The following is an 18,178-nucleotide window of genomic DNA, read 5'->3' on the forward strand; positions in this document are numbered from 1 at the left end:
GTCTCCCATGCAGGTGCAGGGGCCCAAGCACTTGGGCCATCTTCTACTGCTTTCCCAGGCCATAGCAGAGAGCTAGCCTGGAAGAGGAGCAGCTGGGAATAGAATTGGCGCCCATATGAAATGAAATGCCAGTGCTTCATGCCAGGGCTTTAACCTGCTGCACCACAGCTCTGGCCCCAGATTTAAAAACATTTTCAACCCCAAATTAGACTTATATTTTCATTCTACTTTCCATGAGCTCTTTGAGGCACCCCACTGACTGAGATTATTGTATCTTAAAGTGGCTTCTGAGCCATCCCTTGGGCCAGATAGCCAGATGGACCAGCTGGAGACATAACCACCTTCCAGTCTCTTTTGGCCTTTCTAATGCAGGAGGTGGATCTCTCCTCCGTCCCCACCCCACAGGATGCCTTTAGATGTGTTGGCCCACAATAGCAAGTTGGGAAGGCTTGGTGAGGCGGTTGATGGATCAGAAGAGGTGGGAGCCCCAGTTAGAATGCACCAGGCTCACCTTATCTGAGGGAAACAAGAATTTAGGAGACTGGATTGAAGCCAGGCTTGTGTGTCCACAGGGCTTCTCCGAGAAGTGAGGAATCTCCAGCCCTTCTCCTGGCCTGCCCTGCGGAGCTACTATTCAGAACAAATTGTGGACCTCTGCAGGAGGCTGCAGTGGGGCCAAGGGGACCCCAGGTGGGTCCAGGCCTGACGACCAGGAGCCTTGTCCCATTAGGGAGGTTGGCACGGATCAGGGAGTTGGGTGGGAGAGTTTGAGGAACATGTTGCCCAATCTTTCTGCAGAATTGCTCTCAAGGTGGGGATGAGGGAGACCTGGATTCACATCCTGCAGCTCCTGCTGACCAGCTCACCCTGAGGAGGCCTGGGGTTACCTCTTCTCATCTGGAAAATGGGTCCATACATTTCTCAGAGTGGGCTGCATTGAGGATTAAGTAAAGGACCAGATGGGGAGCACTTAGCACTGTCCCTGGCACCTGGTACGTGCTCAGTAAATAGTAATAGTGCATATCAATGGGTAAGAGAACCATCCAAGAAAAACAGGGGCTTGTATCCTACAGGGCAGAAACCACATGGGGCCTGGAATCAGCACAATCAGGCAAGTAGCATCCACTGAGCTGTGGGGTAAATATCATGGGCTGTCCTGGATAAAGGATCTGCCCTTACTACAATCCCCTGTACCCCTGTTGTCCTGCTTCCCCAGCAACGACCCTCAGCCTCTGGGGAACTGGAACAAGGGTCCTAGGGTCTGGTGGGCACCTGGCCATGGCCTCAGGTAGGTGTAGCAAATGTGAGTGGTGTGGTATGGAGCACGGCTCCAGCTGTCTAGCACTCCCCTGAGCTGGCAGGAGCTGGCAAGCAGCCCCAGACCATGGGTGCCTTTTGTCTCTGGGCTAGGCTATATAAAAGGTGGGGGAAGAGGCAGGCATCCTTGGAATTTGTCCATTCATGGGAGGCCTTGCTGCCAGAAGGTGCCATAATAGAGGAGGGCCTTGTGGGGGCCCCAGACTGGAAGGTTTAGAAATGAGAATGGCAACTCAGTATGCAGTGGACAGGACATATTTCTTCAAAAACTATCATGTGCTGGATACTATGATTTCTGCTAGGTATAAAGTCTGACCCTGTTCTCACAATTTGTAATCTGGTAAATCACATTATGATGTAGTAGGTATAACAGTGGAACAATTTAAAAAATTTTATGAGAGCCAAAAAACAGTTCTCTAAGTTTATGCAGTTAGGGAAGTATTCTTCGGAAAGTGGACTCTAAGTCTTTTTCAAAAAGAATGAATGAGAGATGAAAACAGATAAGTGGAAGATTGGGACATGAACAAAGATTTCCAGGCAACAACAAAAAAGAGGAAACAATATACAAAGGCCTGAGTATTGCAGGAGCCATTCTTGGCAAGAGATGAGGCTGAACAGATAAGCATGGACTATTGAAGAAAAGTGGGAGCTAATTCAAGGAGTATGGACTGGGTCTGGAAGGTAAGAGATGGCAGTGAACAGAATGCCAAGATGAAATTTGCATTTATAATACACACTCCATTTGCAATCTAATAAGGAAAGAAAAAGAGAACTGAACCATACATTTTTCAAAATTATTTAAAAAAGCTTAGGGCAAACCCAGCACTTTTGAAAACATCTGTATTTCCCCCTAAAACTGAATTCAGACAGCTATGATGGGTACATGTTTGAAGCTTTCTTTTGAGGGTCCTATTGGACACATACAATTTATAGATAAAGAAGGGAGTGGGAAGTGGAAAACTTAACAGACTGGCCTTACTGATCAAGTGAGGAGGGCAAAGTTCAAAATTTCATAAAAATAAGGATGTGAACAATTATGCATTTCTTTACATTTCTACAATTATTCACACTTTAAATGATAGATACACATTCACGATTTTGTTGTGCTATAGATTTCATATTAAAAATTTAAAAGCTATTTCTAAATAAAAATTTTATTGTGTATATTTCTTAAAACAAAAATTACATATGACTCAAACAAGTAGATTTTAAGGTATTTTATAGTTTATATACTAATTACTTAAATATAACATGTATTTGGTGTTAATTCAATCTCATAATTAAAATGAAATTTAGTAACAAGTGAACTAATATAAGATAAAATTTTAAGATCTCCTTATGTGACATTGTTTCACCTGACTAATTAAAATGAAGTGTTTTCAAATTTTTTTATTATAGTTCAGATAGTTCAGTATTTATTAAGAAGACTTTAGTACTAAAATAATCTTACCTTAAATGTTAGGATAGTCCTTGTTTGATTAGGTACTATTATGGATTTATTTAACACATTCCCCACTTGACATTTCACAATGAAGTGTTCCAAGGCCAAAGGTTTTTTACCAATTCCTATCAGGGCAAAGAAGCTCTCCATACCATCTATTTCATTTTGTATGATAAATTTACCCTATGAAAAAACAGCCAAATTTCAGCTCTATGAAAGTCATAGTTTGATGCCAAACAACCTCTGCTAATCTATTAATCTTGATTCTGGTTAAGGAAATAAACTTGTAAGGAGATGTAAGCCCTTGACTTTTCTAGTCTACATACAAATGCTTGTACTAAACAGGTGAACTTCTAGGGAAAAGCTCTTTATTTCTCTTTGGAATATAATAATTTATTTAAATATTAATGTAGGGGAAAAATCAATGAGTTCATACCTGAATTTCACATTCCAAAATAGGCTTAAATGTGAGGGGATAATGTGCAGTTTCTCCTGGTCCAACATATAGAACAGAAGGTCCATCAAACCAGTCTCCTTCTATAGTAATTTGACATTTCCATTCTTTACATGTTTTATTAATCTAAAACAAGAAAAAAGGTACAAAAATATTAGATGGATGATGCTAATGAAGTTGAATTACATAATAATTCTTGGTACTTTGAGTAATCAAAGTATGTAATGTGTTCTTATGATATTTCTTAAGAATCACCATTTGTAAGTCATATTTGTTAAGACTATCAAAAACATGAAAATAAGGCACAGGGATGACTACATGTTCTCTCTATGTACAAGAGCATTGTGCAATCATTCTCTTAAGGCAGCTAGGTAGATATTAGCCTATGTGCGTAAGAGAGGTTGAAGAAAATGAGAAGTTTTAAAGAAAATAAATTTATGTACAATGGAATGAGGAAACAAGTCCTGAAAGCAGGGCCCAGCCTCTTGTCTGTCTCCCCTGGTTCAAGGTGCCTTTATCAAAAGGAAGCCACTGACTTGAGGGAGTGGTACACAGCTGATCCTACTGGACTGAAAGAGTCATTTGCTTCTCCAATAGATAAGAACCCTGATGTATTATCTAGAGGAGTATTTTTAGGGGAATTCCACATCCCCAAATCCCCCACTGAGACTTTCCCAGAAGAGGGAAGAGGGAAGAAGAAATGGGGGACCCATACTCATGTCCATGAATGCAAACTGTATTCTCAGTCCTTTACTGAGACGCCCACCTGGTTCATCACGCGTAGGAATTTCCTAATAAACCATGCTAACATCACCTTCTCATCTGCTTGTGTATTGGCCACATTCTTCGTTGATAGAACAAGTTCCTGGGGTCCAAATCAGTGGTTACAGCTCTATCCAAGGATTGTTTAATTTCTAGAGAAATATCTTTTTTTTGACATTCTAATTACTGTTAAAATGACAAAATGGTCTTGGAGCACAAGATTTATTCTTAATTAAGGAAAACAAAAGATGTTGTAGTGGTGGATTATTCAGATAACACAGATTACATATATTATCAGAATAGATATTTGTGCTTCAAAACGACTTTGGGTTTTTAATGATTAAATGGATAAGCAAAAATAACTTGTCATTCGTTAAATTAAAGTTCCTTACAGTCACATACATACTTGTAAACTTTATTGTTACTTTGACTAACAGTCAAACTATAGTCAATCATTGTTCTAAATGCCTATATTCTCATCTTAATCAAATGTTAATATCACAGCACAATTTGGAACAGAATGATATTAGAGTTAATTTTTTAAACAAAAGATTTTTTTTAAACAAAAGCAGAAGTGATTGGTCAAGTGATAAACATGGTAAAATTTATACTCAGGAAGAAGCTCTGACATAGATGAAGAGAAATAACTGGTAGCAGATTATGCAGTCAGAAATCTGTACAGTCCAAGAGAATAACTGAGACAATATTAGTGTGTGGGATGCCAAAATATGTCACCTTAAAATATATTTCATTCGTATATTTAAGAATGGCTACTCTGAGAAACTACAGATAGGGCTAACTCTGAAAGGCTGCCTTTTTATAAAAGGAGCCTTCATCTACAAAGAAAATTTACATTAGTACACCACAGATGTAGACAATTGCTCTTCTATTTCCCTTTCTGCCTAGGGAAGATATTTTCATAGGAAGAAAAGATTGGCAAGTCTGACACCTCACTTGTTCCCCATGTAGCTTCACTTCTCAACCTTCTAGAGCCTACTGCCAGCTCCCTTCCTCCGAGAAGCTCAATCCCATCCCATTGTTTAGTTTCTATATAAGCTTCAATTATGTTGCCCCTTCTTTGAGCCTTATGCTTTATCTATGGCTCTCATGTTTCTGCTTGTTAATACATGTGTTGGGTGTTTTTGGCCCCTGTTAATCTATTGTCAGTTCAGTTCACAGACTAAAAGTATCAAACTGTCAGAAGGAAAAATAGTAGATTAAAAATTTCCCTATATGAGAAGGAAAACCAGTACTAAAGAAAGTTATACGTACTATTGGAATATTCTGGGTAAGGGCTTGAAATGCTGGTGTTACAAACTTAAATGTGGCCTCTGGAGTTTCTCCATTCACTATACCTTCAATGCAATAGACACGGACATCATATTTTGATACCAGCAGAATTTTACAAGGGTATCGACCAGGACTGCGAGGAACAAATTGTAAAGGAACTGGAACAGATCCATCTGAAACTATTAAAACATAGTTCAAACATTTAAAGTGATATAAATACAAAAATTAATTTAGATAAGAAATACTTCATATTATTGTATTAAATTGTGTTGTATAACCTAGAACAAACTCTTGTGTTGAGGAAATATGGCATCCCTAGATCTCTAGAGATTATCATGCCACTTTATTTATCAATGGCAGCATATATTCTTCATAGGTCAGAGGAAAGTGTGCTCCATAAAGTCACTCAGGGCTCCATGTTCTGAAAGGTACTGTTCCTGAGCCTAAGATCCTCTGCTTGAGCAAGGTGTTGAAGCAAGGAAATTGAGTGTATTCAGAGTAATGGTAAACCATAAACGTGGGGGACTGGGATCCTACAAAAATTATCTCCCCTGTGCCTTGTAAGAGGACTTTTTAAATACAAGTGGCAGAAAAGGGGGAGGAGGATAAGGACAAGACATCTGAATGCTAGCAGAGGCCCAAGAAGCCCCCTGAAACTCTGTTATTGGTTAGTTAACTTTGGAGAGAGGGGTCTGGTCCACTGCCCTTTTAACTCCTAACAGAGCAATCATTGTTTCTGTGCACGCCTCCTTATCTCTCTTTCAGTAAGAGTCTATTTGCAGAAACCTGATGCTGCAAACAGAATAGCTCTAATGACTAACATGTCTACATGCATGGAGTATAAGTGGTCTGACACAAAGGTTAAGGAAGCAAAGGAGACAAATACAATATGAAGGCAGAGATGTCAAGTCTTTTCACTGTTTCAATACCTCTGACTTGCAGATGTTCCTTCAGAAACACCCCTTCTCCTTGTTTGACAGATCAGGGGAAAAGGAATATCTGGAAAGTTGCTCGAGAGATTTTGAATATTCTGCCTAAAATTAACATTTACTACATTTAATTGGCCATATGCAACCACATGGCTCTAACTAAAATTGGCCTGAAAAATAAAGTGGATATAAGGGATGTTTGATAAGTATTATCATCTGCTACATTTCTATAACTTAGAGGTATTTGGTCACAAAGCCATGAACTTGGCCAGTGGATAGAAATAATTTTTTCATAGTTAATGGGCAAGGGACAAAGAGAGAGAGAGAGAGAGAGAGAGAGAGAGAGAGAGAGATCTAACTCACCCCTTTCATAACACCTTGTTCTGTCACTTACCTTAAGTTAATAGTTAATATCATTTCTTTTTAAAATTTATTTTTATTAATATAAAGAGAAGAGATTTTATGTATTTCATAGATACAACTCTAAGAAGATAACCATACTACTCTCCCTCCCTCAACCCCACCCCTTTCCTTTTTTCTCCTTTAATTTTTGCAATAACATACTTTTAATTCACTTTATAATCACAGATTTTATGTACCATTAATCATAATGTTTAAGTAAAAAGTAGAAAAAGATATTCCATGCAAATGGAGATTAAAAAATGAGCAGGAGTTGCTATCTTATTTTTATTTTATTTTTTTAAAGGATGTATTTATTTGAAAGTCAGAGTTACACAAAGAGAGAAGGAGAGGTAGAGAGAGAGAGAGAGAGAGAGAGAGAGAGGTCTTTCATCCACTGGTTCACTCCCCAATTGGCTGCAATGGCCGGAGCTGCGAAGATACAAAGCCAGGAGCCAGGAACTTCCTCTGGGTCTCCCACGTGGGTGCAGGGGCCCAAGGACTTGGGCCATCTTCTACTGCTTTCCCAGGTCACAGCTGAGAGCTGGATTGGAAGTGGAGGAGCGGGGCATGAACCGGTGCACCTATGGGATGCCAGCACTGCAGGCTGTGGCTTTATCTGCTACGCCACAGCACCGGCCCCAGGAGTAGCTATCTTAATATCAGGCAAATGAGACACTAAGACAAAAACTGTTAAAAGAGACAAAGAAGGCTAATATCATTTCTAATAGTGGGTAGGCAATCTACTCTGGTCATTTTCTTTCAAGCAACACCACATTTTGTCTAAAAGTCACCATTTTATTATTCTCCATAAAAAACGCCTCACAATTCTCTATGGTGTAAAAGCCTAATGAAAATTTCACTGTTAATACCAAAGTACTTAAGTAACCAGTGAACCACAAATGATTTTTTTAAAAAAATCTTTGGAAGCCTAATTCTGTACAAGGAAGTTCTCTGAAACCAGGAAAAGCAATGAAACATATCAATCAATTTACCAGGTAATCATTATGACATTAATTGACTATAATTTTAATTAATTCATATTTAATAGCATAAATGTTAAAGATAGAAAATTTCCTTTCAAATGAACATAAGTTCATATGCCCATAATGCAAGGCAAGTAAATTAACCTCTCTAAATCACTTTTAAAACAAATTGAGGATTTATACATGTCTTTTACAAGTTACATGTGTTATATTATACATTATAAATTGCATATTTTGGGGGTTGGCACTATGGCACAGCAAGTTAAAGTCCTGGCCTGAAGCGCCGGGATCCCATATGGGCACCAGTTCGAGTTCCAGCTGCTCCTCTTCCAAACTAGCTCTCTGCTATGCCCTGGGAAAGCAGTAGAAGATGGCCCAAGTCCTTGAGACCCTGCACCTGCATGGGAGACCCGGAAGAAGCTCCTGGCTCCTGGCTTTGGATCAGCGCAGCTCCAGCCATTGCAGCCATCTGTGAAATGAACCAGCAAATGAAGACTTCTCTCTCTGTCTCTACCTCTCTCTGTAACTTTGTCTTTCAAAGAAATAAAATAAATCTTAAAAAAGTATATATTATATTAATTACATATTACGTAGAATATATGACATGTTATACTTTGTTATATGTCATACACTACAGATCAAGTATAATGTAGTTATATATATTAAAATATGCTGAAACATATCACATTTGAAATCTTTATAACATTTAATAAGTCCCTCTCAGCTAGTCCAAGGAGGAAGCATTTACTCACAAGGGCTATCAGAATGTTATTCTTATTCCATGCTATTCAAGTAAATATCTTATTATGGAATAACTTTTAACTCAGCAAATAGGACTTCAGGCATATTTCACCAACTGTTGTTTCTTGATCACTTTTATCCTGAGAGAGGTATTTGAGCCCTGGGAAGCTCATTGGAGCAAATTAGAAGAGAGCATGATGTGATCAAATGTTTTGCTTCATTAACAGATATTATATAGCCCCATTTTTCTCTTAGATGAACAGACCAAAATATAAATACTTATAATAGGTAATTTAAATAAAATTAAACTTTTTGAATAAGAAATTTAATCTCAAAATGATTACTTTCATCAAGATAAAGAATCACTAGTCATTTCATAATAAACAATAATTGAAATGCACAAGTATAAAGTTTCTGTCAAAAACTGTTTTGTATCATTTTCTTCTCCCTAAAAATGTTCATTTTCTAATTATTACTGAGTCTGAAAGTTAAATCAAGGGACATTCTCAAGTATATGTATTCCATTTCTTGGATGTTCATGAACAATGACCCTAAAGTGTACACACAATGTCACGCCCTCTCCATTAAATTAAAAAAAATCCATGGAAACAGAGGAATTTTTGGAAAATATGGCTTCAGTTTTGAATATTTATTGCTAAAATAGAACATATTTACTTTGGTTAAACATATGAAATAATTGATCTAAGGAACATAAGGTTAAGGTATTTATCCACAGATGTTTGTTAGAAACTTGGAAACTTTATTAGCCACACTGTGTGATCATACCATCATTGTCTTTTTGGGACATGTGTTTTCAAAGTTCTTTGTAATTCTACAATGTAGCAGATGTATTTCCTGCCATAGCCCCTTGAAATATTTCCCGCAGGCCATGAGTTTACCGAAAACAGAATTTCTCCTCAAAGGCTCTCTAGGGCCACAGAATGGCACCCAGTCCCTCCCATGGATCAGGCCAGAAGTGACAGTTAAAGTCTATTGGAGCTGTCCTGAAGAATGAGTCACAACTGGTACAAAATCATCCAACCTTCTTCCTCTACAGTTGAAATAACTCTGAGGTGACTTCTATGCCAATGCTTCCTGAGATCATCTCTGAAACTATTTGCTTTCAAGATGTGCTCTCATGGTCTGCTGTTGGAAACACTCAATTTAATACATCTTCTTTGACTTAGGAAAGAGAGTTCTCTGTCCCAGGCCTCATAGTTTCTAGGGCCTTACTCTGAACCTCCTCCTTTGGCATGGTCTCTTCATGTGCTAAGAGTAAATGGGACAACAGTACAGGCTTACATGGACGCCAGTCTCATCAATGATCCAAATTCATGAAATAACCATAATTAACAATCCCAAAGTACCTTGATCCTGTTTACAGCACTTGCACCAGAGTCTTCCCTAAGTCCATCCTACTGTTGGAAGACTCTGAGAACTATGGTGTAAGAAGTGACTGTAAGGGGGAAGACTTGGATCAAGAACAAGTGTGGTGGCTGAGGTATCCATATACCTTACAATTTCTGTAAAAGGAAGAAAGAGAATTGGGCGGGCACCTGGCCAGAATCCAGCTGTGCTGGGCTCTCCTTTTCTAGTGCAAAATTCTGAGGAGTCCAAGAATTCTAAGTTGGAATTTGGTTTTCCAGGTTGGTAGAAAGTTATACTTGTCAAGGTGGAATAATAGAATGCATTCTATTTTAAAATGTTTAGCCTTATAGATAACTATTAAAATTTAGACATGTACTGTGTGGGCTTCTGTTTATACTTTTGACCTAGGCATCAACATTAAAGACAATTTGAACGATAAAGGTAAGATAATTTGAACATGACCTTTCAATTCCTTTGTTTTTCCTCAACACAGTATATTTTGTTCTACAGTAGAAAACCAACTTGAAATTTTTCTCAGTTGTGTTGTGTAGACTGCTTTATATTGCTCAAATGTAGTTCACTTGGGGGCATTTTGTTTTCTTTTTTTTTAAGATTTATTTTATTTGAAAGACAGAGTTATAGAGAGGCAGAGGCAGAGAGGCAAAGAATCTCAAAAAAAAAAAAATGAAGCTGGAGTTGATCTGGTTGAGACAGGATTAAAAGCTAGAAGGTCCTATTCACTCATACAATCTCTGTATAGAAAAATCCAAAGTATTTGAAAAGAATTTTGGGTTTTATACAGTCTAATTTAAAGTAGTAGGTTTTTTTTTTATTGACTTCATATGCCATAATTATATCAAAATACATTGAAAATATGGCAGAGTAAATTAATTGATTTTTAGGTATATTATTAGCAAACAATAATCATAAGTTCTTAATTCATAAAATTGTGAAGAATGTATAATTATCTTATTAAATACATTAATTTATAAAATAAAGTTATAAAATATATGTATAAAATACACAAATTATTATGTTTTCAGAAAAGTTTTGATTTGTTAATTACACTTTCATTTTCTACTACAAAGTGTTAATGGCGGTCTCTTCCTAATATTTCTCATGTAAGTCAAAATGCCAAATCACAGTTGGAATTTTCTCCATTTTTAATTACTTGATAGGAGACACATGAGCATTTGCCTCACAAATACTCCAGTAAAGTGCTGGATTCACTGTTACTTAACAATTGCTTATTATTGAGTTTCCTCATTCAATAAAAAAACATGAAATGTAGCCACAGACTCCATAAAAATAAAAGGATTCAATGTCATAAATTTTAGAATAAGCTTGATTTATTTTGTAAATCATTTTCCAAAAAGGGTTAGTTGCTTAAACAGATTTATAATATTCAATAAAATAATATGTGAAGATGATAAAGACCTCTTAATTATTGACAGATTCAATTTTTGAAGTATTGTTAAAATAGATTTTATCACCTTAAAAGAGGGTACGCTATTTTTACTTTTCTATCGCCAGGAAAATCTAAAATATTTAAGCATGAAAAGAAAGAGCATGATGAGAAGAGAAAGGGAAAGAGGAAGAATAAAAATAAAAGAGAGATGCAGGTAGGAATTGAGAGGGGAAAAATGGTATGCTAAGAACATGGCATGCTATCTTTTGCACCTGATGGAAACCAAATGGCTGAGAGCTCTGGACTTGCCTCCCCATGGAGTTTATTAATGTCTACATGCAGAGAAGACATTTCTGAATGTATGCTATTCCATGTGCAATTTTTCTGAAAAGTAGTAACTGCACATCTTCGAAATGCCTTAAAGCATAGGAAAAAATGCTGTAGAAAGACTTCAAAGTGCTATCGACCGTAAGTAAATGGCAAGGATTACAGATTATTTACAGCATAACCAAGTTAGACTTAATACAGAAAAGCCTTGTATTACTAATTTTGTTGTTCAAGTACAATACAGCCCTACTAGTTTTCTTTTAGTTTGATCTATCAATCATAGACAGGTATATAATTTCTGACCATGCTTGAGAATGTGTTTATTTCTCCTTTTGTGTTTGTTAATTTTACTTCATACATTCTTAAGAACATGTAGTTAGATGTAAATAAGTTCAGATTTTTTTCTAAGCCGGATTTTCCCTGTTTTATTAAGTTATATATATATATATATATATATATATATATATATGCTGTAAGTCTACATATTCTAATATATTCATTCCAGCTATTTTCTGATTAGTAAATACCTGGTATAGGTTTTTGGATGTTTTACCAGGTAATTTTATAAATAGAATACAGCTGTATTTTACTTTACATTGTGAAAATACCAGCTGATTATAGTGTAGTCTGTATAGTTATTTTTATTTATTATATGTGTTTATTGTAACATCTCATTTTTTGCTTCTCTTTTCTGTATCCTTTCTGTAGTTCTTCTCTGTTCTTGTATTCTAATGGATTTATCAAAATTTTTTATTTCCTTTTATGCCCTACTTGTTTGGAAATTATACATTCTATATTCTATAGCTAAAGTTCATGGGATTTACTCATACTTTCTTTTTTTAAAGAGTTTATTTATTTGAGAGGTTGGGTTGCAGATAGTGAAAAGGAGAGACAGAAAGATCTTCCATCTGCTGGTTCACTTCCAAAATGGCCACAAAGTCTGGATCTGGGCCAATCAGAAGCCAGGAGTCAGGATCTTCTTTGGAGTCTCCCACACAGGTGCAGGGGCCTAAGTGCTTGGGCCATCTTCTGCTTTTCCAGGCCATAGTAGAGAGCTGGATTGGAAGAGGATATCCAGGACTAGAACTGGCATCCATATGGGGTGCCCATGCCGCAGGCAGAGGATTAATTTACCCTGTCACAGCACTGGCCCCATAGCCACAATTTCTGATTTTTTTAATTAACCACTGATCTTTTTTTTTTTTTTTTGACAGGCAGAGTGGACAGTGAGAGAGAGAGAGAGACAGAGAGAAAGGTCTTCCTTTTTCCGTTGGTTCACCCTGCAATGGCCGCTGCGAATGACACACCACGCTGATCTGAAGCCAGGAGCCAGGTGCTTCTCCTTGTCTCCCATGTGGGTGGAGGGACCAAGCACTTGGGCCATCCTCCACTGCCCTCCTGGGTCACAGCAGAGAGCTGGACTGGAAGAGGAGCAACCGGGACAGAATCTGGTGCCCTGACTGGGACTAGAACCCAGGGTGCCGGCGCTGCAGGCGGAGGATTAGCCTAATGAGCCACAGCGTCAGCACCACTGATCTTCTGATCTCAATTATTTCTTCTCAATTAAATTTCCTTAGCCATAAGTATATCTTACACATGTTCTTTTAGAAAATATATATATATATAATATTTAAATTGTCTAAATTGCAAATTGCTAAAATTTTAAGATAAGAATAGTTTTATTTCATCCTTAGTCTTGAGTGATGGTTTACTTCAATAAAAATTTCTAGGCTGACAGTTAATTTCTATGAGCACTACAATTCTATTGTCTTATGGCTTCTCTTGTTACTGTTAGCAAGTGTGCATTTAGTATAAGTTTTGTTCCTTTGAAAAAAACCCTTATCTCATTGCTTTTCAGAATTTTTCTTGTCTTTCTAGTCTGTTATTTCTATTTCTGTTGTAGCCCATCTTACATGTGAATTTCAGTGTCACTCTGCTGTCTTTTGGCGTTGTATGACATTTATTTCTGTCTTTGCTTTTTGTGTTTGCTTCTAGAAATAGGAGAGATTTATCTTTCCTGAGTGATCTCTTCTAAAGGATCTCATTCCCCTGTCACATTGCACTGATTTCTTAGGTCTAAATGTGGAGGCAGCTCAATGCACAGCCCTTGGACCAATTCCTGTATCAAGCAGTCACATATTAATCGTAGGTAGCTCATTTTCTTGCATTTACTGATAGCATTCCACTAATCGAGGAGAAAATATGCATCTTAGGAAATCTCTTTTTCTTCTCAGTAACTAACAAACTCTGAGCCCAACAATGTGTGCCACAAGTCAGACTCTTGGGATCTCTGCCACCACCAGCACTAGGTCTGCATGTTAGATTCTACACAATCCTTAGCAGAATGACAGTCCTCCACATTGTCCCCTGTCATTATTTTAAGCCTAGAGGCTGCTTTTTTCCCTTTGTTTTTTCAGAAGGATTGCAAACAGAAGTGTTAATAGAGTGCAAGAGCAGTAAGCGAAAGGCTACCTTGGAAAGCACTTTACCTACATTCATTCATTCATTCATTCAGAAGACATTTTTGAACACCTAGTAGGTGCCAGGAGGAGCACAATAAAAAAAAGTTCCTGGTTTTCTGGTACATGTAGATAATAAATTTCTGAGGAAAAAGCAAATTTTGAAAGAAGACTTTTCCTCTTTATACCTAAATTATGTTTTAATTGCGCTGGTGGCTGTGGCAACTATTAAATGTGGCTTTCAATCTGGCCACATCAGCTCAGTAATTAGTAGTAATTCCTCATATGCTTCATGTAAATGGCTGGCTGTTATCTTTTCTCCCCACTGCTGTTGAATTTTTGAATTTCTCTGTGTCTTCATGGATTACTTAAAGGAAAATTAGAAGGCCTCTCAAGGAGTTCCAGTTTGCCAGTATTTTAACTAAGAAGTTGTCTTTTTTATAATTTTATAAGAAGACAGAATTTCCCAGAAAAATGAGCTGAAATAAGATTTCACTTTCTAATTAACCCCTCCATGGGAAGGGAAACAAGGGATTGCTGATGGCAAATTAACTTTGTGTTTTACATGTTCATTTGTGAATACCATAAACTTTCTCTAATTGTCTCATATTAAAAATAAAATCCATTTTGATAGAGTTGGTTTTTAAGTTATTACAGATTGATTCACTAAGTGTGCAAATCAGTTTGAATGAGCTTCCTGCAAGCCAATAAACAGGATGTTCTCAGGACTTAAAGTAGGGTAAAAGGCTTATAAAATGTCTGATTAAATGGCTCCCTAAACATATTATTGCAGACATATGTTCCCCAGAGAAGACCTAATGGAAAGAATATGAAAAAACTATTGGACCCCATTCTCTGTAGATGTAAAACAATAAAAAGCAAAGTGAGTCATTTATCAAACTGAAAATTTCTTATATCAAAACTATAAGAATAAGGGGCATTTGTAATCTTAGATATTATAATTATGTTGACCTGGTTATATTAAATTATTTGAATTAAATTATATTTTAATAATATGGACACAATCATGTCTCATTGTTGCATAGTGCAGAGTGGGAAGAAAAACCCTGGAGTGGGTAGAAAAGCCTGAATGTTAGGACAGGATATACTGGCAAGTGAACAGGCTATGGACTGTGAGAAGACACAGATGAGAGGGCAGCCAGAGAAAGGTATATTAGTTAAGCAGCAGTTATCAGATTTTTTAAAATTTCTTTTGACAGAGTTAGACAGTGAGAGAGAGAGAGACAGAGAGAAAGGTCTTCCTTCTGTTGGTTCACACCCCAAATGGCCGTACGGCCGGAGCTACGCCGATCTGAATCCAGGAGCCAGGTGCTTCCTCCTGGTCTCCCATGCGGGTGCAGGGGCCCAAGCACTTGGGCCATCCTCCACTGCCTTCCCAGGCCACAGCAGAGAGCTGGACTGGAAGAGGAGCAACTGGGACTAGAACCCGGCACCCATATGGGATGCTGGCGCCGCAGGCGGTGGATTAACCAAGTGAGCCATGGCGCCGACCCCTTATCAGAATTTTTGAAAGTAGAAAATAAGCTTGTAATTGAGGAAGTGCCACTGAGAAACAGGAAATGGATCTGGTTGATATAAAAAGGCCAGACACATAGACAGGAAAGTCCCAGGATTCCAAATTCAAGGGAAACATTACTATTTGAGTTACACAGGGCATTGTAGACCAAGACCAATTGCAGGAAGTGTGTGCTAGTACCTGTGGGAAAGAGTCAGGAAGAAACAAGCCAGAAACAAACTAGGGTTTTAACAGTAAATGTCCATGCCAATGGGCCACACAAGACAGAGGGAGATATATCACAAAGATGGGGTAATGCAACTGAGGAGGCAGGGCTAACATATGTAGTATCAGACCAGTACTCACTAGCCTGCAAGTATAACATGGGAGATCAGTGGTCAGCACAGATGGGCTTCTGGATCCACAGGTAGATGAGATTTTATGCCAATATCTATAAGCAGGTATAAGTCTGGCTTTGTGAGACATGATGCTTTCACAATTTGGGGAACCCTTTTCAAGAGAAATAATGTAAAACTACAAATATAAAATTATGGCCGGCGCTGTGGCTCAACAGGCTAATCCTCTGTCTAGCGGCGCCAGCACACCGGGTTCTAGTCCCGGTTGGGGCGCCGGATTCTGTCCCGGTTGCCACCCTTCCAGGCCAGCTCTCTGCTGTGGCCCGGGAGTGCAGTGGAGGATGGCCCAAGTGGTTGGGTCCTGCACCCCATGGGAGACCAGGATAAGCACCTGGCTCCTGCCTTCGGAACAGCTCGGTGCGCTGGCTGCAGCGCACCAGCCGCGGCGGCCATTGGAGGGTGAACCAACGGCAAAAGGAAGACCTTTCTCTCTGTCTCTCTCTCACTGCCCACTCTGCCTGTCAAAAAGTGAAAAACAAAACAAAACAAAACAAAAAAAAAACAAATATAAAATTATATACAGTGAGTAGGAAGAGGGGTGGAAAAAGTTAAGACTCATAAGTCTTAAATTCCGTTGGTAACAGACTAAATCTGTCACTGAAATCTCTAAATGTTTCAATAACATTTCATAGACTTATTAATATTCTGTTGGCTGATGGTAAGGGGTCTTAAAGATGAGAAGCTTAGAAAATTATTAAAAATCAACATTTATCAAGTATATCATACAGCATTTAATTCTTAAAATGTATTACATTTATCACATAGTATATAACATTTAAATTCTTAACATATATTATCTCATTAAATGTGTATGATATTCAGAAGAGGTATATATAATTATTTTCTCCTTTTGAAAACTGCTGATAATAACCTGAATCATAACTGTGAGTATACAAAAGAAGTAGAATACAGAATATTTCCAAATTGATTGTAGGTATGAGCTCCAAAAGAGATGTTTAGAGCAGTATAACAAGATTTCTAGTATGAGAGACACATTCCTACCATATGAAATGATAAAGATTACATCACAAGGAACAAACTGATGTAGAAAAGCAATTCATTTATTTTGAATTTTAGGAATATATATATATATCTATTTATCCATTTGTATATTTATTTGCATATCTGCATCTTTAGGGGAAAATTTCTCATCTGCCTCTGTATATAAAAGTTGAAAATGGAAGGAAAGGGGTAGGAATAGAACTACATATTGGTGATATTGATAAAAGTTTTAATTATGGGAATGTGCAAAATTTCTCAGGATGTATATAAAGACTATTAATCCCAGAGGGAAAAGGATACTCTCGAAGATTCCCATAATATGTGGCAAACAGAAGAATTCACAAAGAAGCTAAGAATGAATTTTGTCAAAGGGATAGATAAATGCAGGCAACCAGGATGAAACTTTTTATCAAATATCCAGAATTCTAGGATTAGATTAATTTAATCATTTGGGTGACATGTAATAGAGATTTGGTAAGATGTAGACTGAGAGTGGTTCACTGCATTTGGTAATTAGACAGCAACTGCGTGTTTTACTGCAGCATGAGGGCAAAGGATAGATTTGACAGGTTGCTAAGGGAACTACTGATGCAAGAATTGAAACTACAGATAAGAGTTTACTCTTCTGAGAACTATGGAGGCCATGGGAAAGGTAAAGGCAAAGATGTCTTCAATTTTTCAAGCATGAGGATACTTGGGAGTTACAAGAGAAAGATTCACTGTCAGAGAAGAAGGGATGGTGTTAAATGATGAAGAACCCCCGATTTATCTCTACCTAGATAACCTAGGTAGAGACAAATGGTAAACATAGCAAGTGTCTTCTGACACTGAGGGAAAGAGACGAGGAGGTTAAAGAAGAATTGTAACCAAGAGTGTAGGATTTATGCAGGAGTTGGGGCACAGGAACAGTGGCTTGAGCTTGTTTTTCTGAACACGTTCCGGGAAAGCTTATTTTGCAACATGTACTCAGAGACGATCAGACACCCCCCCCCCCCCCCCCCGAACAAGGAAAGCTGCTGAGGCAGGCTTCTGAACACACAATGTATAAAAATGCATTTGGCAAGCAGGGAGGATCCTCCTGTTACCCCTTTTCTGTACTCTGAATATTCTCTTAACCCTTGATATAAGAGCCCTGGCAAACTGGTTTTCTCAGTAGCAGTTTCTTAAGGAATAGGTTAAGTCACCTCCTGCAGTGCTGGTATCCTGTATGAGGGCTGATTCCAGGCCTGGCTGCTTCAGTTCTGATCCAGCTCCCTGTTAATGACCCTAGGAAGGCAACAGAGGATGGCCAAAATGGCTGGGCCCCTACACCCACATGAGAGACCCAGAAGGAGTTCCTGGCTCCTGCTGCAGCCCCAGCCTT

General features: G+C 38.0%; 1 protein-coding gene across 1 annotated transcript in view; it reads right to left on the bottom strand.

Moving 5' to 3' along the window:
• The window catches only part of CFAP47 (cilia and flagella associated protein 47), a 380,737-nt gene that overhangs the window by 147,184 nt on the left and 215,375 nt on the right, over positions 1–18,178 (bottom strand). Inside the window, exons 46-48 of the mRNA XM_062183128.1 lie at positions 5,247–5,443; positions 3,195–3,338; positions 2,768–2,941 (exon numbers count right to left, since the gene is read on the bottom strand). Coding sequence (XP_062039112.1) covers positions 2,768–2,941; positions 3,195–3,338; positions 5,247–5,443 — 515 coding nt within the window. The remainder of the gene's footprint in view (positions 1–2,767; positions 2,942–3,194; positions 3,339–5,246; positions 5,444–18,178) is intronic.

This window comes from Lepus europaeus, chromosome X, assembly GCF_033115175.1.
Source record: "Lepus europaeus isolate LE1 chromosome X, mLepTim1.pri, whole genome shotgun sequence".
Lineage (NCBI taxonomy): Eukaryota > Metazoa > Chordata > Mammalia > Lagomorpha > Leporidae > Lepus > Lepus europaeus.